This window comes from Podarcis raffonei, chromosome 11, assembly GCF_027172205.1.
Source record: "Podarcis raffonei isolate rPodRaf1 chromosome 11, rPodRaf1.pri, whole genome shotgun sequence".
Lineage (NCBI taxonomy): Eukaryota > Metazoa > Chordata > Lepidosauria > Squamata > Lacertidae > Podarcis > Podarcis raffonei.
In genome coordinates, this window is record NC_070612.1 from 41,733,989 (window position 1) to 41,761,316 (window position 27,328).

The 27,328-nt window shown below is 43.9% G+C and overlaps 1 protein-coding gene across 2 annotated transcripts in view; it reads left to right on the forward strand.

Annotated features, from left to right (window-relative positions):
• The window catches only part of FER (FER tyrosine kinase), a 152,007-nt gene that overhangs the window by 39,328 nt on the left and 85,351 nt on the right, over positions 1-27,328 (forward strand). Inside the window, exon 11 of one of the 2 annotated variants that reach the window (XM_053407624.1) lies at positions 24,039-24,143. In XM_053407624.1, the coding sequence (XP_053263599.1) occupies positions 24,039-24,143 (105 nt within the window). The remainder of the gene's footprint in view (positions 1-24,038; positions 24,144-27,328) is intronic. The other variant, XM_053407625.1, reaches the window with a different exon arrangement.

Consider the following 27,328-nt stretch of genomic DNA (forward strand, 5'->3'; position numbering starts at 1 on the left):
AGCAAAAAAGAAAAAAAGATTTCACATTTATAAAAACAGCACCTATCTACCCATTAACTTGAAAGGTGGTAAGCATAACTGACCTGATGGGGGTGTACAAATTTGCTGAATCTCAAACTGATCCAATAAAATTTGCCACAGATACAATGCTGGAAATTGACACTGACCCTTTTTGCTGAAATCGTTGGAGTAAAAACAGTTAAAAAACCGCCACATATATCCAATTTTCTTGAAACTGCTGCTGTACTTTTATCCAGGCTTTTTGGTGATAGTAGTTTCTCATTGGTTTGGTGAAGTTATGATCAAAGGTTCAAAAGTTAAACGTTTTCTTAGCAAAGCAAGGCTGGCCATGCACAAAACTGTTTTTTAAAGCAAACTTTTGGCCAGTTCTACAGTGTTTGCAGAGGGAGCTACCTAGTGGAAGCTGTGTGCAATGCCTATTCATTGTACAATGGTTAGATGTGGGCTTGCCAACATTTTTGGACCCATGGGCCCATTTGGAAACCTGAGGAACTGTCATGAGAGACACCACCTCATACTGCGACACAGACACATGAACCCTTACACTTTGCTCCATACGAACACCCCTTTCTAGCACTTTCTAGCACTCAAACCCAATGTCTGCTGCATCAGACAGAAACCCTGCACCAAACTGAAACAAACCGCGAGACACACATAGGCATTAGGCACGGCTTAGCTCAGGGGTCAGCAAACCTTTTTAGCAGGGGCCCGTCCACTGTCCCTCAGACCTTGTGGGGGGCCGGACTATATTTTGAAAAAAAATGAACGAATTCCTATGCCCCACAAATAACCCAGAGATGCATTTTTAAAAACACGCTGATTCCCGGACTGTCTTTGGGCCGGATTTAGATTGATTGGGCCGGATCCGGCCCCCAGGCCTTAGTTTGCCTACCCATGGCTTAACTCATAGGAGGATTCCTACAGCCATATAATAAGCCTCAGGTGCTTGGTGAAAGCAGTACAGGACCAGGACAATATGGGAAATATTTTTTCATTCCAGGCACCTCAACCTCCCCATCTGAATTTGGGCCTGAAAGATGAAGGGAAAGTGTTTGTGCGTGAAAGGCAAGTGGTAAGCAACACAGTTTGCGATAGTTCATAGCTGATCATGGGGCGTGTATTCAGCTTTGGGTTCCAGTTTCCCAGCTAAGAGTACTTATTGATAAGGAGATATCAATCTAGCTCTTCTTGCAGTATTCATGGTTATAAAGAAACCAGTGAGTGCTGAGGATTCACCACAACTTACTTAGAAAAAAATGTAAAGACGCATAAAACGCTATTCAGGTTACTCATTATTTCTCCACATTTCTGCAGCAATTTGCTTTAAAAAAATTTTTTTGGACATTTGAATGTGGATTTCTCTTAATAAACACATTTTTGTATGCAATTTGTCTAGTACACAGACCTGAAAACAATTTTCCATAATACACATTTTGTTATTTTCACCAATACTTGCATTTTAATGCACAACTTCTCCTCATATAATGCATTCTTGTAGTCGCTGATTGTACCCAATGTAGTGGTAAGGTAAAGTCACTTAACAGTACATTTGTTCTGCTACTGAAATATTTTGTGCCAGTGAAATGTTGTTGAATGTATAAGCAGTTTTCTAGTAACTTTGTGCACCATCAGCTGCATAGTGAGTTTCTTCTAGCGCAACTATGGTTTTCGACTCTTCTGTTACACAATATTAAAATACACTCAAGAACCCTTGTGGTGATGGACAGAGAACATTGAATACAGCCCCTCTAGTTTGGTTGGAGAACTGCATTGTAAAATTTGGAGAAGCGTGAATATCAAAGGGTGGCTGATTTTCACTTTGCATATTGGTGCATATTGGGTAATTTCTCATTAAAATGCAAACAAAATAAAATCTCTCCCCCATCCCTAGCTATAGGTCACATACATGGCAATCCTAGGCATGCTTACTCAGAAGTAAGACCCTCTGAGTTAATTGGATTTCACACTGAAGTACGTGTGCTTAGGCTTGCAGCCTTAAATGCTGAAGGAAAGAGATGGACTGAGCTCTGGCCCTTGTTTTTTTTAATTAATTTCAATCCTGCGCTTTCTCCCAAAAAGGATCCCAGGTCTGTTGACCATTTTGCTTCAGGCCATTAGCTTATTGGTTCAAATGATGCAGGGAAAGAAGTTACCGTGTTGAAAAGAATGTGGAGATAATGCAGAATTTTTGAAGAGGTTCATATACTTTGGTAGGTTTGTTTCATTTGCTTCCCCCCGCCCCGTGCGCTCGCGCTCTCTCTCTCTCTCTCTCTCTCTCTCTCTCTCTCTCTCTCTTTCTCTCTTTCTCTCTCTCTCTCTCTCTCTCTCTCTCTCTCTCTCTCTCTGTGTGTGTGTGTAGTTTTTTACTTTTGCAGGGCAGTAAGCTTCTGCTGTAAGCATATGATAGCACAGTTGGATTGCTGGGAGCAACTTATGTTCCTAAGGTAGCAAGATCACACCAAAACCCATCAACAGATATGTTTAAATAAATATATCTCAGCTTTTTATTTATTCTTTCTGGAGTGATGATGGTGAAATTGTGAATACCATTGTTTCTCCCTAAGGAAATGTGGGTGTAAGCAACAAACATGCAAACACACAGAATACATATAACCTCCTCTGTGAATATTTTAGGTGATCTCGATGCCTAGAGCAATAGCTTTTCTGGGAATAGAATGGGTTTCTGCTGCATAGAAACAAATCGATGGTAGGGATAGGAATGAAGGCATTTTATGTTCTATCAAGGTAGAGTCAAAGCAGAAAATCCAAGGGTGTCCATGGCTGAGAGGTCATGTGACTGACAACTTAAAACACCAGATTGTATGAGGATATGAAATTATAACAATATCACACTTTTTTTAAAAGTTACTATTAAAATTCCTATACTTACATCAACAAACTATGTATTTATTCCAACATTAACAGCAAGGGGGTATACAGCATGCAAAATTACTATTGGATCAATAAATAACTAGTTTGGGGAAAAGAAATTCATGTTCCAAAGGACTGCCTGAATAACAGAAGACACCTGAAAGTCGGCAGGGATGATTCCACAAAGAAGGGCTTGCCATCCTAAAGGATCGGTCCCTAGTACTCAGGAGTAAATAGATGGGCTGCACACCCAGGTTTCTCCTTTTCAGTTCACAGTTCAAAATCTTGGGACTTGCGTGTTACAGGTGATACGAAATCAGAGTGTAACAAAACATTGTACATCTAGGCTATTACAAATAGACCTCTTGATGAAGTATGTATTCGTAGTCTTGCTGAGCTGACTGCCTGACAGAAACAGCCACCTTGGTTTTTAATCTGTTCAGTCTGCATATCTCTTTCTGTTTCAGCATATGAAAGGGTAAGATTTATCCTTTAATACAGTTAATGTAAAAAGCTAAACTGGTTAAGAGTGCATTTCCTTCCCTATCTCGCCAAAAGCTGATCAGGGTTAATTCCGTCAGGCTTCTGTTTTACTGAGATAAAGAATTTTCAGTATCTCTCCACATGAGTTTCTAAGCAGAGGGTAGACCTGCAAGATAGTCATATCTAACTAGATTTTTAATAAACTTCTTGCTTGTGAACACCGAGGTGCAGAAATATTCACAGGGAAGGTGGTAATTTCAGGTAGCTTGGAGGCATGATGTTTGCAAAGGCACCTTAATTGGCTGTAGGTTTTTCATATTGAAAATGTAGTTTTAGAACGCAAGTAAAGACACAAAGCTCTGCTACCCCGCCTGTAACTGATATTCTGCAGCATTTGGATACTTATTAAATATTTCAGTAGTGCTAAGAAGCTGACTGCATCTTTTTAGGTTTTATTCTTCTTGCTTAAATATGCATATATTTAAACTGTAAGATAACGGTTATGTTATTACCTAGAGTCTCGTTAGGTGATATTCAACAAAATATTTGGTATATTTGGTATTCAACACAAAAATTAGCACTGATGCAGTGGAATCTCCCCCCTCCCCGCCCCCGCAATTCGTGTTCGCTTTGCCATCCTCAGATCTGTTCTGGAGGGTTGGGGACACACAGGGAGAGGAGAATGTTCCATTGTGCAAGGAGAAATTATTACGCTGGTGGTATGTTCACATTGGTGCTATGTTGAATACTATCCTTTATAATAAAGCAGGTAGTGGGTTTTCTTTCCACACTATTTTCAGTCCTTTTCTTATATGCAGCAAGTTTTTTAAAAAATGAATTCTTAAATGTTATAGAAGGAGGCTATTCCATGGGCTGAGGAGAATATTTCAGTAAATGGAAGTGCTCCCATTTCTATGGTAGTTATCTGTTTCCTTGTGTTAACCACTATGTATGTGTGATATAGCCACCCACACCCATACATAAATAATACTGTAATGTGGAGGTAGTGAGTGTTTATGCTCATTGACACTAGCATTAAAACATTACGGAGGCATTTCTGGTTTCGGTTGGATTTAAAAGACGTTGAAGAGGTAGTTAATATGTCTTTGGCTGAAGCTTGGCAATGCTCTGATGACAGAGAAAATGAAACGAAATGGCCATAGCCCAGAGAATCCTGCAACTAAGCTTAATGTCACATCATGTCTGTGTATTCATGTTTCCTGTCCAGCATTCCTCTTTGTCACATTACAAACCTCCTTTGAAGACTTGTAGGGACAGGATTTTAAAAGCAGCCTGATGTGAGATCCATGTTGTATTTAAATAAGTAGTTAGAAGCCTGACTTGGCAGGCTAAAGCCCATAGGTATGCTGAAATAGCCTTTTGGGTTATGGCCAATAAGTAGATTTTGAGAATCAGTCAAGATTGTGAATGACTATGCTATACCCTATGAAGGATAAATAAAAATACTAGGAAGAAAATGAATCTGTATGTGGGTGAAATTCTGAACTCCCTCTGCATCTTCCTTTTTCTTTCTGCCTTGTCTCCCTTTCTGCAGTAGCCCATCATATTTTTACATTGGAGTTATTGGAGAAATGACTGGGGTGTCTTTGTTAGGCAGTGTCAAGATAGTCCAGACAGGACAACCAGGGATCATAGAATAGTAGAGTTGGAAGGTACCCCAAGGGTCATCTAATCCAACCCCTCTCAATGGAGGAATCGTTTCTACAGCCATCCCTGGGTGGACTCATACCACCAACCTTTTGTTTAGCAGCCAGATACAGTGACCCATTGCACCACAGGATACAAGGGTGTGCACAGGCAATGCAATGTTTATTCAGTTCAAATCCTCTTTAATCGCCCTCTCTTTCTCTAGGAGCTCTTGGTGCTGTGTCAGCTTTGATTTGTAGGTAGCTCATTTCAACACGGTCTCCAATTAGCAAATGCAACATGCTTTTCTGCTCTTGGTGTATATGATGTACTGAGTCAACTTTGTAGTTTTAAAGCTTGTTTAGACACTTCTGCATGTGACAGACTTGAAAATTGTCAACTGTAGAAAGCTTTTGGAGAAAAAATGGCAAATTAACAATGCTATTTAAATAAAAAGGTGAACTAATTACAGATCACCTTGTCTGATAATTTTTGTTTTGTCTTTATCAGGGTATGAGGTCATTACATTAGTTAAGTGTTGGGTTGAAATAAACGACAGACGAATGACAAGTGTCATATGGGAGGCATCTCTCGAGCATGTCTCGGGGAGTCCCTTTTATTGAATATTATAGCATTGCCACATATGTGCTTGTTGCTGATTGGTTAACACAAATACAATGCAAGGGTTGCATATAAGCATTAATCACCAATAGATTAAAGGTTGGGAAAGGGAACACCGAACTGGACAGGCATGAAAACCTCCTTATTAAACTATTACTAGTGACTGATATAGCAAGACTTAAAAGAACATAACTATCGCATTCTGTAGATGTGGTCAATCATGCATTAAGAACAGGTCAGGGTATGATGTTTCATGAACTCAATGTGAACTCAATGTGAACTGAACATTCTAGGGTGGATGAGGAAGGAGTGCTTCAGCTTAGAGTGGTTTGCCAGAGTCATGTGCAGAAGCAAAACTTCCCATCAGTTAAGGACTGAAAAGTGAAGCTGGTGTTAAGTTTTGAAGGTTCAGGGAGCTAGCTCTGCAAGGAAGCAACTGGTTTTAATGTTTTCATAACAGTTCTCTACTCTTCAACTGCCATGTTTGTATTTCCAATAGATGTCAACGTCATGAACCAATGATTTCATTTCATGACTATATAATCCTTAATATGGCCAATACGTTTTACAACTGAAACTTTTATTTGCAAGATAAAATCGCTTCAGCTTGACTTGTGAACCCAATTCCTCTTAGTAACCTTTTCAATCTGTTACTTTGTATCTACATATCTCCATTAAATTGTAAAAGCCTTCTCTCCTCTGTATTTCGTACAGTGGTACCTCTGGATACAAACGGGATCCGTTCCAGATCCCTGTTTGCATCCTGAAGCGAACGTAACCCGCGCGTGCACGGGTCACGATTCGCCGCTTCCGCGCATGCAAGTGACGTCATTTTGACCATCTGCTCATGCATGAGCGGCAAAACCGTTACTTCCGGGTCACCATGGAGTGCAACCCGAAAGCGCTCAACCTTAAGCATATTTAACCCGAGGTATGACTGCACTGCTGGGACACGGTGGCGCTGTGGGTTAAACCACAGAGCCTAGGACTTGCCAATCAGAAGGTCGGCTTGTCGAATCCCTGCGGCTGGGTGAGCTCCCGTTTCTCGGTCCCTGCTCCTGCCAACCTAGCAGTTCAAAAGCACGTCGAAGTGCAAGTAGATAAATAGGTACCACTCCGGCGGGAAGGTAAACGGCGTTTTCGTGCGCTGCTCTGGTTCTCCAGAAGCGGCTTAGTCATGCTGGCCACATGACCCGGAAGCTGTACGCTGGTTCCCTCGGCCAATAAAGCAAGATGAGCGCTGCAACCCCAGAGTTGGTCACGACTGGACCTAATGGTCAAGGCTCCCTTTATCTTTTATGGCTGTACTGAGAAGGCACTTAAAAAAGGGACCCTGTATATCAGGGGTCCTCAAACTAAGGTCTGTGGGACAGATCCGGCCTGCCAGCGTTCTGAACCCGGCCCGCCCGGGAAGAGCCAGCGCCTCCGCCTTATTCTCGATGGAAGGAGGCACAGAATCTCTGCTGCTCCACTTCCCCATTACAAGCTCTGAAATGCGCTTGCAGCCAGGGTAATTTCCAAGGGGCTTGCTCATGAACAAACGAGGTGAGTGTTCATCTGATCCAAGCCTCTACCTTGGCAGCCCCTCCGCCACTTGCGGGTCTCCTCAGAGGAGGCACTGTGCCAAAAGCCCCACAGAGCAGTGTTTGGCGCTGGCCACAGGCAGGGAGAGGACAGGAAGGAGGCAGGCAGGCAAGCAAACAAGCAGAGGGGGGAGGGAAGGAGAGCAGCAAAAGCTCCCTCAACTCAGGACCCAAACCCTGAAACGCATAGTGTTAAAAAAAGTGATTCCCTGTGTGCTCCTGATCGATCGCTCCATGCCCCCCCCCCCCGGTGCTTTGTCCCATTTCCGCCACCTCCGCCACTGTGAAAGCTTCTATTCCCCGCGTCTGCGGCTGAACGTGGGAAGAAGGGAGGTCTATTCCCCGCGTCTGCAGCTGAACGTGGGAAGGAGAGAGGGTTGTGTACTGTTGGGTGAGCATTTTAATCAATCCCACCCCCGAAAGCTCAACAACTTTGTGCTCTTCCCCCTAAGAGAAGCTTTAAAACTCCTGCTAGTCCCTGCCATAAATAGCTCAACAACTGTTGGCACTCCACCCTAAAAAAAAAAAGTTCAAAAACTGTGGCCAATACTCCCCCCAAAGTCTCAACAACTCTGGGCAATCACTTCCAACTGGGTGGATCACTGCCTTAGAATTATAGTATTGTAGAGTTGAAAGGGACCCTGTTGAGAATCACCTTTCACATTTGCTCTCAGCCCTCATTTGCCCCCCTCCTACTATGTAAATTTACATCTCTCTCTCCCACCCCCCCACGGTTGCTAGTCCTACTCGGATGCTAGTCCTACTCAGAGTAGACTTACTGAAATGAATTAAAAATCCAAACAATAATTTCAAAGGATCTGCCCTAAGTAGGATTCAGTTGGATGCAGCCTGTTATTATGACCAAAGTATCTTACCCAAAAAGATCTGCACAAACCAGTTTATCTGAGTGCATTTTTCTCAGGGTGGGGGGACTCATTTATTTATAATTGCCTAATCATATGGGACTAAATTGCATTATGTTGTAAGGGCTTTTCATAAAATCTCCAGATGTCCTCAGCCTCCTACCCTTTTGCCCTAAGCAAGTTTCCAACCACTGTTCCACCTAGCTCAGTATTGCTTACACTGACTGGCATCAGTTCCAGACAGGGATCTTTTTGTGCACTACAAATAAAATATGTGCAGTGTGCATAGGAATTCATATTTTTTCATACTTTTTTCAAACTATAGTCCGGCTCCCAACAGTGTCTGAGGGACAGTGAACTGGCCCCCTGTTTAAAAAGTTTGAGGACCCCTGCTGTAGATTATCTTAAAGCATAGATGGGTAGGTATGTATGGAAAAGAGGTGGTTCTTGATAGCAACGTCCCAAGTTTTACAGGGCTTTCTAGGGCTGGAACGACTCCTTCTTTTAAATAGAAGATTTACTAGCCCCTGGACTCAAGACAGCTCACTTTCTCTCCCCCCCCCCCCCGCCATCAGAAGCTAAAAGAATGAGGGGTACAGAAATAGTAAGATGTAAAAATGTAAAGAATGTACAGTAGAAAAAAATGGATCATGCATCAAGATATAAAGATATGAATTAAATGGTAGTGTTATGTGAGCTCTGTGCAAAACTTGAATCCTCTCCGTCCCCCATTTGTGCAATGTTCCCCCTAGAGAGGCTCACCTCCATCAACATTAATGACTTTTCAGTGCCAGGCAAAGACCATTAAAAAAAAAATCCTAAGCATTGTAATAATTTTTGAATGCTTTTAACACTATTTTATCTCTTTTAAATGAACTTCCGATACTGATACCATCTAACTTTTTTTTAATGGGAGTTGGGATTTGACCTGTTCCTCCAACTTTGTGATTACCGTAGCTATAATTTTTGGTCTGGCAATGTCTTTGTTTGGTTCAGTTTTCTTGATTTAATTATTTTGGTGTCTGCATTCAATTCTTTTTAAACTGTGTAATTGTATCTCACCTAAAATATATGCCATCGGGCTAAGAAACATAATAAATACTCTTGGTATTTTAACAGCTATATTGTGTTACTTGAATTTAGAACCAAATATGAGCTAGTGCAAATAAATGCTGCAACATACATGGCTTGTCCTGAATTGAAATGAGGTACTGCCTTTGTAGTGGATAGGTTTCTTTTAAGATTAGGTTATCTGTTTCTCCCATGATGCTTGTGCAAAACTGATATTGTAGAGGAACTTCATTTCCTTCAGTAGCTGAACAGGCTGCCCCATTTGTGCAACCTAGGATATTTTTTTCCAGAGGCAGTAATGTATAAGAAATATAATACAATTTAAATTCATTGTGGGTGAGGTAATGGTTGTGAGGACAAAAAATAAAACCCAAATAAATTGAAAAAACAAACAACTGAGGAATTGATTTCAGCCTCTTTCACATGAATTACACATACAAAAAAGCAATTCCCCCAAGATGGAGAGATCATAATCCTTGAAATAACATCAGATGTATTTCTTTTGTTCTGATTATATTGGAGAAGTTTTCCAACTGGGCAAGAGCACACATGAATGGCTACTCTGGAGTGATTATTCAAATATCTAATCTGTCTACAACTGTCTTTACAATATCAAAGGCTGTCCTGGGCAAGTTTAGCATCTAAAATCTTACGTGTTTTCCTACATATTACTTAAGCATTTTATAATTTGCATATAATTGACTTGGAGATAACATTGTTATAAGAATGCAAGGAAGTTTCCTGCTAGATCAGACCAGATGCCTATAAAGATCAGCATTCTATTCTAACAATGGCCAACCCAGGGTGTCCTTGTGAAGACCACAAGTTTGACAGGAGTGCAATATTGGTCTCCAACTCATGTTTAAGATCATAAGACGGGCTGCTGGATCAGGCCAACGCACCATCTGGTCCGGGCAGTCTATTGTCACAGTGGCAAACTAGATGCCTGCGGGAATCCCGCAAACAGGACCTGAGTGCAACAGCACGCTGCCCATTTGTGATTCCCTGCAGTTGGTATTCAGCAACTGTATAGGCAGAACATGACCATCACAGCTAGTAGCCGTTCATTAGCTTTCTAATCCATGAATTTGTCTCATCCTCTTTTAAAGCCATCCATGTTGGTGGCCGTCGCTGCCTCCTGAGGGAGCAAGCTCCATAGTTTAACTGCGCTGCATGAAGAAGCACTTTCTTTTGTCTCTCCTGAATCTTCCAATATTCAGCTTCTCTGGATGTCCAATAGTTCCAATGTTATGAGAAAGAAATAAGAATTTTTCCTCTATCCACTTCTTCCATGTCATGCATAATTCTGTTAGCATCTATCATGCCACCTTTTCTGTAAACCGAAGAGTACCAAATGTTGCACCCTTTCCATCCTTTTGATCATTTTAGTTGCTCTTTCTGCATTATTATGAATATTAACACTTTGGTCCCACTGTTCCTTTGCTCAGGACAGGACAACAGTGGTACAAAAGGATTGTTCTTCTATATGCTTGCTAATTCTTTTCTTTAACAATACTTTGCACCAGTTTTCATGGATGTTAAACTAACCGGCCTGTCATTTCCAGGATTCCCCCACTACCAGATCCCTTCTTAAAAATTGGTGTTACATTGGCTCTTTCCCAATATTCAGAGGTCTACAGCCATGGTGAAAAGACAACCATCATGATCAGTAGCCTTTGATAGCCTTTGATATCTATTTCTCTTTTAAAGCTGTCCAAGTTTGTGCCTGTCACTACATCTTGTGGTAGCAAATTCTGTTAACTGTACACTGTGTGAAGAACAACTTATTTCTCTCTGTCCTGAATCTGTCACTGTTGTTGTTTTTTACTTGATGACTCTGGGTTCTAGTATTATAAGAGGAGAAGGGGAAAATATATTTTTCCACACATGCATAATTTTATATGCCTCTTAGCAGGTTTCTTATTTGCCTCCTCCTCCCCCCCAAAAAAAATCCCCTAAAAGCTCTAAACATTAAATACTTTTAGGAGAAAAATATTGGGATAATCGCAGGTGTGCAATACTGAGGAAAGGGTAACCATAATTAAAGGGCTCGAACAACTTCCCTATCAGGGGAATATTTTTCTCAATATTTTTCTTCTAAAAATATTGTAAATTAAATTGGACCTGGAGACATTGTCTTGCCAAGGTCACCTAAGCGAGTTTCATGGCTGACCAGCAATCTGAACTCAGCTCTCCCTAGTCCAGATGCAACACTGTTTCCTATAACACACTGCCTCTTGTATGTTCTGTACCTTGAGAAAGTATTAGAAGGAGCTCTAATTGCTAATTGCTTTGGAAAGAACATTTAAGTACATTAGGTGGATGAATTGAAATTATATTAGTGTCACTTTGAAGTGCTTATCTACATTTCAATTTTAGATATGTGTTATAAATAGGATTTGCGTACTGTGTTGCTTGGTAAATGGAGTTCAGCCAAGGGATAGTGCCATATTTACATCCAGTTAACTCCATGTGTTGTTGGAGTTCAGTACTTTTAACCAGATTTTGCATATTCAAGCTTACTCTGGCCTGGTTGTCACTGTTTCTTGTTGTACATAATTTCTAGCTTGAAGAAAAGAGTGGGAGATTGATCATACCATTTGATGTGTGTACACTGTCTTATGTGGGAGAACATGGATGTTGTATTCTGTAATGAGCTTGTGTACATTCTTTACTGATACAATACCAAAGAATGTGCCAGGTGTGTCACTCTCCTTTCCTGGGTCCATTAGTGCATTGAGACTTCTTCTTCTTGTTGTTGTTGTTAAAAGGTGATAAAACTATTAGAAACCAGTCCTTTACAAGGCATATTTTATTGATAGTGCACTACATTGTCAGATTGGGTGTGGCTTCATCTCAAGTATTTATTTCTAGTCAAAGAAGTTGTATGCGTTGGCAAACATATTCTTTCATTTTGAAGCTGCTGGTTTTAAAAAGGCACAGTTGGCCTTCAGGAACACTGTCTTCTCAGCATCCCGAATGTGTTTGGTGACTCAGCCTTTTGAATGTTAGCATGAGTGCCATCTGGAAGCTTCTTGAAAAGCTGTCCAGCTTTTTCATAATATTGGTATAAATTAGGCTACATGCCATTGAAGTCATAAATAGAGTTCTTCTGGATTGGACCAATGGTCTAGAACTCTATTCCCACAGTAGCCAACCAGAAGCATAATGCAAACTATGGAAGGGTGCACCATAATCAATGCCTAATTATAGTGTGACTTTGGGATGGGGTGGAAGTTAATTCCTGCAGCTGTGAAACTCTGAACTCATTGTGAGCCAAGCCCAATTCTCCTTCCAGTTTGTTGCAGGTTCTATTGCCGGTCCTCCCTATTGCCAGCCAGTCCTCCTGCCTCTCGTCTACCCTTACCAACGTTATTCTTGCTGAGGTGGAGGACGAGTTGCAGAGAGGGCTGGTTGTGGAGGCCTCATCTCTTAAGACCTGGATGCTTGTATGGTGTGTCAGTGCCAATGAGCAAGGAAAAGTTTCCACTATTCCACATTATTGATCCAGAAGGCACGGGAACATACATTCCCCATTCTTCTGTGTGACAATGGTTTCTCTGTGTTGCAAAGATGAAACCTCTGCTTCTGCTCCAGCATGTTAGTGATTCCCCCCTCTTCCACCTCCTTTTTTTGGGCAAAGATAAGTCTTAGGGAACAGGAAGACTGGTGGGGAAGGCTGATGGAGAGATCCCTGTGGCTCATAATGTTCCAACATTACATGCTGAAAGAGAAATCTCAGTTTCTCCACCCAAGCTAACACTTGAGACTTTTTTTTTTTTTAAGAAGTGGAAAGAGTAAGCCAGCTCTGAACAACATGTGGGGAGGGGGAGTTTACCAGTCATTACTCATTTTAATCTTCAAAGCCTGTGAAAAATTAGTTCCTAGCTGTATTTTAATGTTGATATTAATTTAAGCTGTGTTACCACTTTGCCAGCTACATTTTCCATGAGTACTGTATACTTTACTGATTGCACACAGTCTCTTTGGAAGTGTCAAGATTGTGTTTTTTCCTGGACATACCATGTCATTTTTGCAGGATCAGGACTTGAAGGCCGCATCTCTCAAGCAACTAGTTACTGCTGAAGCTGAGTCGAGTGTAGGGAGACTTGGCAGAAAATTAAATGACAGCTTGAGGGCGTAATAAAGTTTGGCAGATTATTGAAGGCTGCTCTGCTTTATGTCTCTCTCTTTGTTTTGTACGTTTCCTTCTGTGATTTTCTTCCTTGATTTAATTTGTGGTTACCAAGAGACATGGTGAAAGACAACAGGTCTTGTATTGCTGGTGCTGGTGATTGGGGTTGGGTCCAGGGAGCGGTGACTACTTATTTGTGTTAAGGGGGTGATGCCTGCTGCTTTAAAGGAGGTGGTGGTGTGGCCACTACTGAAAAAAGCTAGCCAAGCACCCAATGCATTTTCCCAGTCTCAAATTCTTCCTTTTGGGGGAAGGTGTTGAAGAGGGTTGTTGCTGGAACAACAGCAGGCAATCCTGGATGATGATTTGGATCCATCAGTGTGGGTTTGGACCAAATCCATATCATCACCCTGATGGGTGGTCTTTATACAGAGAAGGACGGGGGGGGTGCAACCTTGCTCCATCCACTTGATTTATCAGTGGCTTTTATACTGTTGAGCATGGCATCTTTCTGGACTCACTTTGTGGGATGGCCAATCACTTAACTCACTTGCCATCTGTATTAACACATGGAATTTGGCCACATACTTTCAAATATCAGGGTTCTCAATGGCTGTGAAGTACATGGGGGATTCTATAAGAATGCTAGCATCCCCCCCAATGAACTCTCTTAACATTCTTTTGACCCATTTGCTAAATAGCCACATTAGAATACCTGTCCTAGCTGATAAGCTTGGATGCGCATGATCCAATCTGTTTCATGCAGAGTTACCGTTTTGTATCTGTCTTGGCAGCAGCTGTTACTGACCTCCCTGTATTGAACAAAGATCTAGTAGCATTTTTTCCCTTGGCAAGTTCTCTGCTTACCGTGTGTGGAAAATAATGAAGTGAGTGGATTTAATATCTGTAAATGAAATAAATGTATGTGTTTAATGACTCCAGGCAAAACAGAAGAGCTAGGACCATCATTGTAGATACCCATTTCGGGGGGGGGGGGATGTTAGTGAATGTAAAATTAAGGCATTACTGGGATGAATTTGTAGGAAAACTCATCAGCATGCACACATCGTTTTTTGTCCCTTTCCCCCTTAGTGATATGAGAAGCAGTCATTTAGCTGCTGCTAATCCCCATGACTCGTTTATCTGAAGAAGACCCTTTATCTTGTCATTACCTGAGGTGCGTGAAATGAGCTGATCATCCCAAGTCCTGGCAGACCTAGAGGCAAAATTAGGCACCGTATCCATGGTAATGCAGTGAGTGGTTTTTAAAGTAGCCATTTCATCCATTGATATAAAATCGACCCACCAGTGGACTCAGAGCAGCCTGTTTTTATTATCGGACAGATTGTAATTTAAAATTGATATGACATGTTGTGTAGACATGATACTGTTTAAAAGGAGGAAGACATTTTATTTTGTGAGAATTTTGGTTGCAGAAGTAACAGGTATGAGTTGGGTGCTGCCTCAAGATTACTTTGATGCAGAATTTAATTTCTGCATCTGCTGTTGTCATCTCTGATAATATCCTGTGCTTCATTGTGGGAACTTTTACGAGACCAGTGTCTCTTGACAAAACAAAAACCAGAGGGAGTCTTTAGCAGAATGAATGCATTGGAAAAGGAAGCTTCTGGTTTGAATGTCATAACTGGTATACTGGTTGGATTAGTGGAGACAGGAATTCTGTTACGCTGCAGATGGGGCCTACCAGCAAGGAAACTCAAGTTGGTGATGGTTTCAAGGTACAGCAAAGATGGGGATAGGTCTGAACTCTCTATGTCCCTGTCAGATTCAGTGGCTAATCAGTTAAATGACATCGATCAAGATTGGTGCTTTAGATACCTGATTTCACACCAGTATGAACGCTCAGGAAATGGACTTGGAGAAGTCATTTTTCGTTCTTGACCTAACCCCTTCAGAGAGAAGGCTACTGATAGTGGATGAATATGCTGATAACACACTTGCTACCTTCCAAGGAAATTATCTCAGAAAAAGGGAATTGCATTCTGGAAAAAGCAACTTAAGAGAAAGGGTAGGAAGTTCTCAAGCCGTAGGACTCCTACCTTTGTAACGTATCCCAATAATATCCACATACGCTCCAACAGACAATAAGGGAAAATTCGTTATATTGGCCTGAATGCAGGGATTAGAAGAAATAGGCCCAGTTTAGAGGTCCTAAAGGCCTACCCTGCTTGGAAGCTATTTTCTGATTCTGGGCCAGAGGAGCAAGTAAAGCGGTTGCAGACCTCAGAACACACCAAGGTGGCTGTACAAGGTACAGTGTACAGAATGATTCCTGCCACTCCTCAGAGGAGGAAGAAACTTGTGGTTGTGGTAGGTGACTCCATGTATAGTGTGTGGTAGCAGTGTGTGGACAAAACAGGATGTTCCAGGAAGTGTGCTGTCTTCCAGGTGCAAAGATTCACTGACCATAACCCCTTCTGATTTATGTGGGTACAAATGGTACTGCGAGACACAGCCTTAGGCATATATAGTGATGTACGGTGAGAATATTCTCTGCTTGAAAATTCTCCACAAACTGTAAATTCTAATGTAAGAACCAGTTTTACAACCCACATTAAAAAAATATAGTACCGTCATACCTTGGGTTACGAATGCTGCGGGTTGCGCATTTTCGTGTTGTGGACCATGCTGAACCCGGAAGTACCAGAACGAGTTACTTCCGGGTTTTGGCGCTCATGCATGCGCAGCAGCGCAAAATGACATCACATGCATACGCAGAAGTGCCAAATTGCGCCATGCGCGTGCGCAGACGCGGCGCTGCGGGTTGCGAACATGCCTCCCGCACGGATCACGTTCTCAACCTGAGGTATGACTGTAAATAATAAGTCAAGCTGTGATATTCCCAGTTTAAGTAATGTGTCACTCACCATGGGCAGTTCTGAAATGTGAGCTACAGAAAACTGTTGGGTTTTTTTTAATGCTATTCATTTAATCTGATGAACATTTGAATTCATATGTATTTCAACCATATGTAATAGTGTGATGGGATGATGAGCTGCTTGTGCGTAAAATCCTAATCCCTCAGAGTTTGGCTAAGTCCCCAAACCTCTGTCTGTGATGGAGCTCCTTAAACATGACTCCATCAATCGCTCGTTGAATCGGACAGTGGGCGTTTACGGAACTTCTTCCAGCATAAAAGCTCCTTAACGGAAACGCGTCTTCTGGACTCTCGGCGTGACAGTTTCCGCCGAGGAGTGGGTGTCCCTACAGGAGGTCCTGAAATCTCCCCGCTGCTCCCGCTTGAAGTGTCTCTGAGCCCTCCCTCCGACTCACTTTCCCTTGGAACTCCTCTTCTCCCCCTGCAGGTCCCCTCCTCCGCTGAATGGTCTCTCTCACCCTCCATGAGCCCTTTCACCTCCTTAGTCTCAGATGGCAGTTCCCTGACATCCACCTCCCCTCCAGGGCCCCCTTCACCCCCTTCCCTCCCCTCCTCTGCGGGAGGCGAGGGAGCAAAACCCCTGAAGGAACCTCCCTCATCTTCCGAAGTTTCGAACACTTCCCTCCACCTTTTGCTGTCTCCGGTTTCCAAGTACTCCTCCTCATCGGAGTCTGTTCCTCCTTCCAACTCCGATTCCCTGAATCCCTCCAGTTCCTCCTCATCGTCGGTGGTGCCAAAGTACTCCCTCCGAAACCTCGCTACTGGCTGAGGTTTCCTGGGGAACCTTTGGTGGAACGTTTCGATCAAGATCTCGTCACGGACCTCCTCTGCCTTCACCCAGGTGTTTTCCGACTCCGGTTCCCCTTCCCACGCGACCAAATACTCCACCTGATTACCCTTCCACCTGGAGTCGATGATTTCCGCCACATGGTTGCGGCTTTCCCTTTCTTCTATGGCTGGCCCCCGTGTGGATACCCCTTCACCTTCCCCCCTGTATGGTGACAGTAATGACCTGTGGAATACTGGGTGCAGTTTCATGTGGTTCGGTAACCGGAGTCTGAACGCCACTGGGTTGACCTGTTGGATGACCTCAAATGGTCCCAATCTTTTGGGTCTCAATTTCTTGCAACCCCCCTTGAACGGCAACCCTTGGGTTGATAGCCAGACCCGACTCCCCACCCTAATTGTTTCACCTTCCCTTCTGCTCTTGTCTGCCTGCCTCTTATATTCTTCCTTGGCCCTTTCTAAGTTGAGTTGGAGTTGACGATGGATCGCTTCCATTTCTTCTACAAAAAGTTCCGCGGCCGGAACACTCCATCTTTCCCCTCCTTCCCCTGGAAACGCCCTGGGGTGGCACCCATAATTAGCCAAAAAGGGGCTCATCCCGGTGGACACATTCTCAGCATTATTGTAAGCAAATTCCGCTAGTGCCAACTTTTCGACCCAATCGTTCTCTCTGTCATTGACATAACACCTCAGGTATTGTTGGAGAATACCGTTTGCTCTCTCCGCCTGCCCATTGGTCTCAGGGTGCCTGGCAGTCGAAAAGTTGACCTCTACATGCAATAAGCTCATAAGTTTCCTCCAGAATCTGGACGTGAACTGTTTCCCTCTGTCGGAAACCACCCTCAAGGGGGCGCCATGCAGTCTGAAAATATGTTCTACAAACAATTTCGCTGTTTCTTCCGCCGTGACTGCATGTGAGCAAGCTACAAAGTGACCCATCTTAGTTAACAGGTCTACTACGACTAGTATGGCGGTTTTCCCCTGGGATTTGGGCAGATCAGTCATAAAATCTATCGACACCGCCTCCCACGGTCGTTCTGGTGTGGGTAACGGTTCTAATAACCCCGCTGGTGCCCGACTTTCTCCTTTGGCTCTCTGGCATTGGTCACACCTTCTCACATACTCCCGTACATCCTCCCTCACCTTGGGCCACCAAAACTCCCTGGTCACCAACCACATGGTCTTGTGTTGCCCAAAATGCCCCGCTGTGGGATTGTCATGCAGCTGTTTGAGTACTCTCCCCCTCAATTCCCCTTCGGGTATATATAGCGCCCCTCTGTAATACAATGCCCCGTTTCTTTCTTCAAAACCCCCGGGGTCTTCTCCCTCTCTCCTTAGACCTCTGAGCTTGTCCTGGGCGTACTCATCATTTACCGTTCCCTCTACCAGTTCTCTTTGCCCCACCCAGGCCGCACCACACACCCAGTGGTCCTCTGGGATAATATGTCTCTCTTCCGGCGCTCCCTCCCCCTCCAAATATTCAGGTTTGCGAGAGAGAGCGTCCGCTCTGATGTTTTCTGGACCTGGCACATAGCAAATTTCAAAATGGAATTTGGAGAACTCCTGGGCCCATCTCACTTGTCGTTGGTTGAGCACCCGTGCCGTTCTCCAATACTCCAAATTCTTGTGGTCCGTACACACTTGCACCTTATGTTGTGCGCCAATTAGTAAGTGTCTCCATCTCCGGAACGCTTCGTGAATGGCGAGTAGTTCTCGGTCATATACCGTGTAGTTCCTCTCGGATTTGTTCAGCTTACGCGAAAAGAAGGCACACGGTCTCCATTCCGACTTATTGCTCCCTGGCTGAAGCAGCACCGCCCCCACCGCCCGGTCTGAGGCATCAGTTTCCACTCTCATGGGTTTTTGTAAATCCACATGCAGGAGCTGTTCTTCCGAAGCGAATGCCCTTTTCAATTCCTCAAACGCATGCTCCGCCTCCGCCGTCCAAACGAATTTCTTCTTGCTGCTTAGACAGTCCGTGATGGGAGCCGTTAAGTGGGCAAAGTTCTTGATGAATTTACGGTAAAAGTTCCCAAACCCTAAGAACCTTTGCACATCTTTTTTCGTTTTCGGTGTCTTCCATTCCAGCACCGCCTGGACCTTGCCTGGATCCATGGCTAATCCCTTGTCTGATAAGCGGTACCCCAGGAATTCCACCTCCTTGGTGTGGAACTGACACTTCTCCAATTTCACCCACAACTGGTTTGCTTGCAGCTGGCTCAGCACTTCCCTGACATCCTTTACATGCTGCTCCTCATTCTCTGAATATATCAGCACGTCATCGAGGAAGGCCACGCAATTCTTGTAGAGCAAAGGTCCCAGTACGTGGTTCATGAGCGATTGAAAACAGGCGGAGCCTGATTGTAATCCGAATGGCATAACGAGATATTCAAACGCCCCCAAAGGGGTGAACATGGTGGTTTTCCATTCATCCCCCTTCTTTATTCGTATCAGGTTGTATGCTCCTCTCAGGTCCAGTTTCGTGAATATCTTTCCCTTCCTCACCCTGGTCAAAATGTCATCAATCCTGGGCATGGGGAAAGTCACTGGTTCTGACACGGCATTTAGGGCCCGGTAGTCCACGACCAATCTCGGTTTATCCGTGTTTTTTTTGTCCACAAAAAACACTGGGCTCCCCCCCACCGCTCTGGACTCTCTGATGAAGCCCCTCTTCAGGTTTTTATCAATAAACTCCCTTAACTCCTGCATTTCCCTGTCTGACATGGCGTACAGCTTGCCCACGGGGAGCTGGGCCCCCGGGACCAGATTAATTTGGCAGTCAAAGTCTCTGTGCGGTGGTAATTTATCTGCTTCCCTTTCACTGAAGACCTTGCTCAGGTCAGCGTATTGTTTGGGCACCTTCCCTTTGTCCGCCACTTCCGTCCCTGCTAGAGAGGCTTTTGCCCCTTCTGGCACCTTTCCCTCTCTGCAGTGTTCCAGACAATGTGCTGACCCAAAGGAGACCACTCTCTGATGCCAGCCCACTAGCGGGTCATGCAACGCTAGCCAGCTCATTCCCAAAATGACTGGAGCCCCTCCCAGGGTGGCTACATTGAACGCTATCCTCTCAGTGTGCCTGGCCACCCTCATAACCATTGGGACGGGTTGTAGGCTGACTTCTCCTCCCAGCAGCTCCCTCCCATCGATCGTGGTGACCTGCAGGGGGTTGCTTAAAGGGAGTGTCTGTATCTGGTGTTCAGCTGCAAACTCCTTGCTCATAAAATTACAGGAGCTGCCTGAGTCCAGCAGCGCCTTAGTCTTTAGTGGGTATCCGTTTGCCAGCTCTAGCAACACCTCTATTACTAGGGCTGGTCTTGGAGGTTCCGGAGTGGGCACTTTTACTGCTCCTTGGCCTGTCTGCAGTGCCCTGACAGAGGCAGACAGGCGTTGGCTTTTACTGGCTCCTGGACTTCCTCCTCCTTCCCCCCAACAGCTCCCGCCATCCCTTGCCATTCCTTTCTTTGCGGGCAGACTCTGGCAAAGTGACCTGGCTGCTGGCAGAGATAACATTTCTTGGCGCTCTTTCCCTCCTTCTTCCTCCCTTCACTGGGATTTGAAACTGCGCGCGCGCGCGCTGTTCCAACTTCCATCGGCTCTCCTGGCGGGAAACTTGGTTCTGGAATCTCTGGAATGCGGAAATCCCTCCAACGCTCTCCTTTCCCCTCCCGCTTCTCCAAGGCTCTTGCCTCCTGGCGTGCTCCAATGGTCAGCGCTGATTCGGTCAGCTCGTCCATAGACTCCGCCCTGGGCGCCCGGGAAAGTTCATCTTTCACCGCCGAAGAAAGCCCCTCTTCAAAGAGCATTTGAATGGGTTCCGCCGAAAGGTCCCACCCCAATCTATGTATCAACATTGTAAACTCAGTCCAGTACTCACGAACCGATCGGCTCCCCTGTTTGCACGCCATCAATTGTCTGCGCACCAGCCCCTGTTCAATCTCGCTGGAAAACATCAAATCCATGGCGCGAAAAAACTTCCTCGCGTCCTTCAGCATGTCACTATTCCCTGCCATCAGGGGTCTGACCCAATCTCTCGCCCCTCCTTCGAGATGGCCAATCACAAACGCCACTCTCGATGCCTCGTCGGGAAAGTCATTAAACTGCAGTTCAAGAGCATACTGCATCTCTGTCCTAAAGGCTTGGTAGTTCCTGGGGTCCCCCCCAAACTTCTGCACCATTCCTGGCATCTTTCTTGCTAGTGTAGCGCCTTTTGCCTTTTCTGCATCCTGCGCCCTCCTTTCTTCTAGCCTCGCCGTTTGCATTGCTAGCTGGAGTTCCAACACTCTGTACCTTTCTTCCAGGCTTGGACCCTCTCCAGCTCCTGCTGCTCCTCCGGCTCCGGCTGGGTTACTCATGATGCCTCTCTGCACAAGCTGCTTTCAGGGACTGTCCGATTGCTGTGATGGGATGATGAGCTGCTTGTGCGTAAAATCCTAATCCCTCAGAGTTTGGCTAAGTCCCCAAACCTCTGTCTGTGATGGAGCTCCTTAAACATGACTCCATCAATCGCTCGTTGAATCGGACAGTGGGCGTTTACGGAACTTCTTCCAGCATAAAAGCTCCTTAACGGAAACGCGTCTTCTGGACTCTCGGCGTGACAGTTTCCGCCGAGGAGTGGGTGTCCCTACAGGAGGTCCTGAAATCTCCCCGCTGCTCCCGCTTGAAGTGTCTCTGAGCCCTCCCTCCGACTCACTTTCCCTTGGAACTCCACTTCTCCCCCTGCTGGTCCCCTCCTCCGCTGAATGGTCTCTCTCACCCTCCATGAGCCCTTTCACCTCCTTAGTCTCAGATGGCAGTTCCCTGACAAATAGCCTTTTTTCTATTTTGGTGTGTTCTTATTCTTAGTAGTTCTATACCCTTGGCCATACATTGTGATTTTTTTTTTTTTACAGAAAGTAGCTTTAGTGCTTTATACACTTAAAGTACGTAGGCTTATACAATTATGTGTAACAGCATGTGAGGTGGCCTTGATTTAAATAGTTGATGTTTCTATATTTTTATTTAGTGCCAGTAACTGGTTTTTGCAGTGCCATTCAATGGTACAAGGTGCCATTTACCAGAGACTGACAAGCTAAAATATATTATCATATAATGATAATATATTTAATGTTAGTGGCTTCTTTTTTATATGTATGCATATTGTTTTGTTTATCAAGGTGTGTTTTAGTCACCAAAACAGTTATTAACAGTTAGAGCTATTAGAATCACAAGATAGCCTATTACTGAATTTACTTGTATCAAACCTTAACATGCCAATTGTATTTTTTGACTTGTCTTGTAACATGTACATTTTCTAATGGAAGAATAAAATATTATTTAACTACTGAGTTTCCTTATACCAAACCTTAACATGACAATTACTGGTGCCATCACTTTAGAATGGTTTAACTTTAACTATAAAACATGTTTTACTATTTAATTTGATACTTGCAAGTGACAAGTAGGCTTGTGCTTATATATTTTCACTGTGGTTCCTTACTAAACAACAAATTTCCCTATATGTCAACAGTGCTGACCTGCTGACCAATAAGAAAGAGTTTTCTGTACAGTTTTTAATTGCCATCTGAACAAGTTTACCCATGAATAAACATGTATTTTAACTAATTATATCATTTTCAATGCATTAAAATTAACATTCTACTATTTTAAATGAAAATTCTCTAATATACTCATTAATCGAGAATATTCTCCAAAAGATTATTCTTGAGAATTTAACATCACTAGGGACTATAATACTCTGGGCAGGAAGCTGACAGGCCTTGGAGTACAGGTAGTTTATTCATCACTCCTTCCTGTTGAAGGTCAGAGCCCAGGAAGAGAAAGAAAGGGTTTGGCTTTTCGAACTACTGTCTCTGCTTCCTTGAGGAAGGCCTTCAGGCAAGAGATGGGCTGCACCTCATAGCAGTTAGCAAGAATGTGTTTGCTAAAAGTCTCATGAACTTGATCAGGAGAGCTTTAAACTAAATGCTATGGGGGAAGGAGGCAATATTACAGATGACAGAGGAACACCTCGTGTTGGGGAATAATAGCTTCACTGATGCATAGGAAAGTGAGGTGGTGTTCCAGAAACCTGCTAAAGGGCTGGAAACTACATGAAGGGAGCAGCTGGAGGGAATACTCATGGTTTCAGTTGCCTCTAAACCAATGCACAGAGTGTGGGAAAACAAGCAAGATGAATTGGAGCCCTTAATACAGGATGGCAAATATGATAATCACATAAGAAAACCCTGCTGTGTCAGATTTACCCAGTCCAGCATTATGTTCTCACAGTAACCGACCAGATGCCCCTGCAAGGCCATAATGCAGAATAAGCACAACAGCGCTCCCTGTTACTGGAGATAGTACCCAGCTCTCAAGACTAGTTGTCTTCAGTAATCCCTTTCTCCATGAATGTGCCTAATCTCCTTTTAAATTCTACTGATGTTAGTGGCTGTTTAAACGGAAGACTGTAGAACCTGCCTTTGTCCAAATTAAGGGCCCAAGGTGCATAGTTACACTTCTGCAAAGCCAATAATGACAGTAAAGTTATTGTAAAACAGCACATCATTTAACAATTCCAGATTCACACTGCTCTACAAGCTCACTAAATTATAGCTCCCTCTGCTCCGAGGAAGTTCCACAATTGTGATGCTGGCACAGAAGATACCTTGCTCTTCATCTATTTATGGTGGACAAGAAGAAAGCAAAACCTTCTGTGAAAATTTAATGGGGTGCAGACATTCCTATGGGAATGACAGTAAATTCTTTGCTGTTCCATCCAATGCCATACACTCAAGGGACTGAGTGCATCTTGCGACTCTTAATAGAAATAGGGGAAACACGATTTAATTGTGTTAGATTTTAGACTTATTGACTATTCATGCTGCTTTTGAAACTGTGAAAAAGTATTAAAGTTTATGGCTTATACAGGCAGGGAGTTTTTATTGAAGTTGCCAAAGTTTCGTAATTTATTTTACCCAGTGCTATTGATAAAGCAGGAACCCCACCTAGCACTGAGTACTTAATCTACAAATGAAAGCTGATTTAATTTCTAATGGTCTGCTTTTCTCCTCGTTTGTTAGGATAAGAAAGATAAAGTTTCCCGGTTTGATACCATTCGGCACTCCATTGCTGGAATGATAAGATCTCCAAAGTCTATGTTGGGCTCTTCATCGGTAAGTCCACAGGTACTGTATTCTCACATTCTTTTTCCTTAGGAAAATAACTTATTTACACTAAGTGCATAACATTCTGGTAGTTGCTGCAAGAATATTAACATGTAAAGTGGTTGGTTGTCTAGCTGGTAGTAGCATTGAAGAAAACGGTACAGCTGTATAAACCAAAACAATGTGAATTCCAGCAACTCTAGGAAAAGGCCTGGCCATTCCGTAACACACCAGCTGCAAACCTGTGGCCTTCTAGATGTTGTTGGGCTGCAGTTCCCACCAGCCCCAGCCAGTGTGGCAAATTGTCAGGAATGATGGGAGTTGGAGTCCTGCAATATCTGGAGGACCACAAGTTACCCATCCCTGTCCTAACATGAGACAGTTATCATGGTGAAGTAGCCAAGGCATTTTCTGATTTATTGTGGTCATCACACTTCCTCAGAAATAGTATTCATGTTTCTCCATCCTATTTATCCTCTCATCGAATCTATGAGGCAGGGTAGACTGAAAGAGAGTTAGTGACTTGCCCAAGGTCATCAAGAAAGTAGGTAAAGAGAGGATTTGTACTTGGGTTTCCTGGTCTTAGATTGATATTCCAACTTATTCTGCAGATACAGGTTGCCACCACCTGTCAGTTCTGCTATGAGGTATGGCAGGTAGAACATTTATGTGATGGTGGCTATTCAGCAGAGAGCCTGTCATGCAGTGATGTGGGTAGAGCATTTGTACTTCTGTACTATACTGGAATAACTTTCATGGGGAATTTCGCTGCTGAGTTGGTACTCTTTGCTGCTCTTATTCTTGATATTTGGATCAAGCATCTGAAAGTACAGGAGGCATTAAATGTGGCCTGTTGCTCAGGCAGAGGTTTATTTGTATTTATTGGGAGAGAGGAATATGGTTTGGAGTACAACAAAAGGCCAGGGTGGAATAAGAAGAAAGTTTCTAATGCAATAGGGCAAAATCCCTGTTGTGATGGAGCTTTTAAAAATATGCATCTAGCAAAACAGTGAAAACTCACCTACTTGAATATGCATAACTGATAACAACAGAATTTACCTGGCTGATCCCTCTTGCTCAGTCCAATTACTGAAAAGACAAGTCATTTTATTCTGCGGGTTTTGTAGTTTGTTCACCAAATGACATTATTTTTTTCCTGGATTTACCATATTTTTTGCTCTATAGGATGCACCAGATGATAAGACACACCTAGTTTGGGGGGGGGGGGGACAAGAAAAAAAATATTTTGAATCCCAGAAGCCAGAACAGCAAGAGGGATCTGGCTTCTGGGTTGCCGTGTGGCTGTTCTGGCTTCTGGGATAACCGCGTCGAGCCTCTTCAGGGCAGAAGCCAGGGCAGCTGCGTCGCTGAAGTGCTGCGCAGTTCAACCTCTCTGCGCAGCACCTCTCCTGCGAAGGAGAGGCGCTGCGCAGAGAGGGAGAACTATGCAGCGCCCCTTCAAGCGAAGCTGGAGGAGGGGCAGACAGAGTCCCTTCTGTCCCTCTGGCATCCAGGCAGGCGCGTGGCTGAAGGGGCGCTGTGCAGTTCTCCCTCTCTGCGCAGCGACTCTCCTGCGAAGGAGAGGCGCTACGCAGATAGGGAGAGCTGCGCAGCGCCCCTTCAGCGAAGCGGGAGGAGGAACAGAAAGGGCTCTGTTCCTCCTCCTGCTTCGCTGAAGGGGCACTGCGCAGCTCTACCTCTCTGCGCAGTGCCATTCACTCCATAAGACACACTGACATTTCCCCTTACTTTATAGGAGGAAAAAAGTGCGTCCTATGGAGCGAAAAATACGGTAAGTCATTTGAGATATCTAAGGAAGCATTTGAGTATCTTCGTACAAAAATGGACAATGGAGAGCAGGGCTTTCCTTTCATGGTAAAGTGTTTTGTGTTAGAATGGCTAATTTGAAAAAGAACCCCCTCCCCAAAAAAGTGACTCAAAACAAAACTGCTTTTGGATATGAGCAAGACAAATAGGTTGAGACAACTGAGTAATCAGCAGCAGGGGGAAGCCAGTTCACTGCATTTCACTTTGTTTTATCAACTGGTTACAAGGCTACAAGGCGGTAATTCCTTTGAGAAAACTTGATCTTCTATTCTTGCCCCTCATTTTATATGAAGAGGGAAAGAAGCATTTTAATACTTTTCTCTCTTTCTTAATATGTTTTAGCCCCTCATAGACAGGCTATATATCTCACTATGAAACTGCTCAGCATTTTTCATGTTCAGTTGTGACATTTCTAATAGGAGGGACCATAGCACATTGGTAGAGTGCATGCTTTGCATCAATCTCTGACATTTCCAGCTAAGAGCTGCAAAAAGTAAAGGGACCCCTGACCATTAGTTGTGGTCCGACTCTGGGGTTGCGGTGCTCATCTCGCTTTATTGGCCAAGGGAGCCAGCGTTCAGCTTCTGGATCACGTGGCCAGCATGACTAAGCCGCTAATCGGAAAGGACTCCAGCTGGGACCGTGCAAAGGTACTGCCGGACAGTACTGAGCCAGATGGACAAATAGTCTCACCTGATACAAGGAAGTTTCCATGCCAATGCTCTGTACTCCTTTTAGGGGAAAAGACTGTAGCTGCGTGGTAGAGCTTTAGTTTCTGTTTACATGCCGGTTTAGTTCCTGTTTACATGCAGGTTTAGTTCCTGTTTACATGCCGGGCTTGGAAAGGGAAAATAAGTAACCTGAAGCATTCATACAATTCACATCAGAGATGCTGGTTTTTGTGAACACTGGGATCCTGGTACTTCCTTTTCACTAATCTGAATCAGATGTATCCTACTTAAACTTCAGGGGAAATGATTCAAAAGATGTTGGGTTTTAGGGATTGGTTTCCTTCTAAGATTCAAGCCCTATTTGGGCATCGTTCCCCATGCAAGTTAGGTACCACTGGGTAAGAAGAGGGCTAGATGAGTTAGCCCTGCACCTTTAGACTTGTTCCCTGCTGTCTCCACCCCTCCTGTCCATGCATTAGAAGAGGGTCCCAGTAAGGGATGCTGCTCAAAAGGGTACCTAACCACAGGGGAAGCATATATGTGGCCAAGAGGCTTCTTCTTTACAGATGAGTCCCCAACACATGGACAGCATGGAAGTGGGACAAGTAGCATGTACAACAGCCAGAGCATGACCAACAAATATGCCCCAACACTTTCCATGTAGTCTTAATTTCAAGGAGGGAATAATGTCTCAATAGGGTTTAGCTG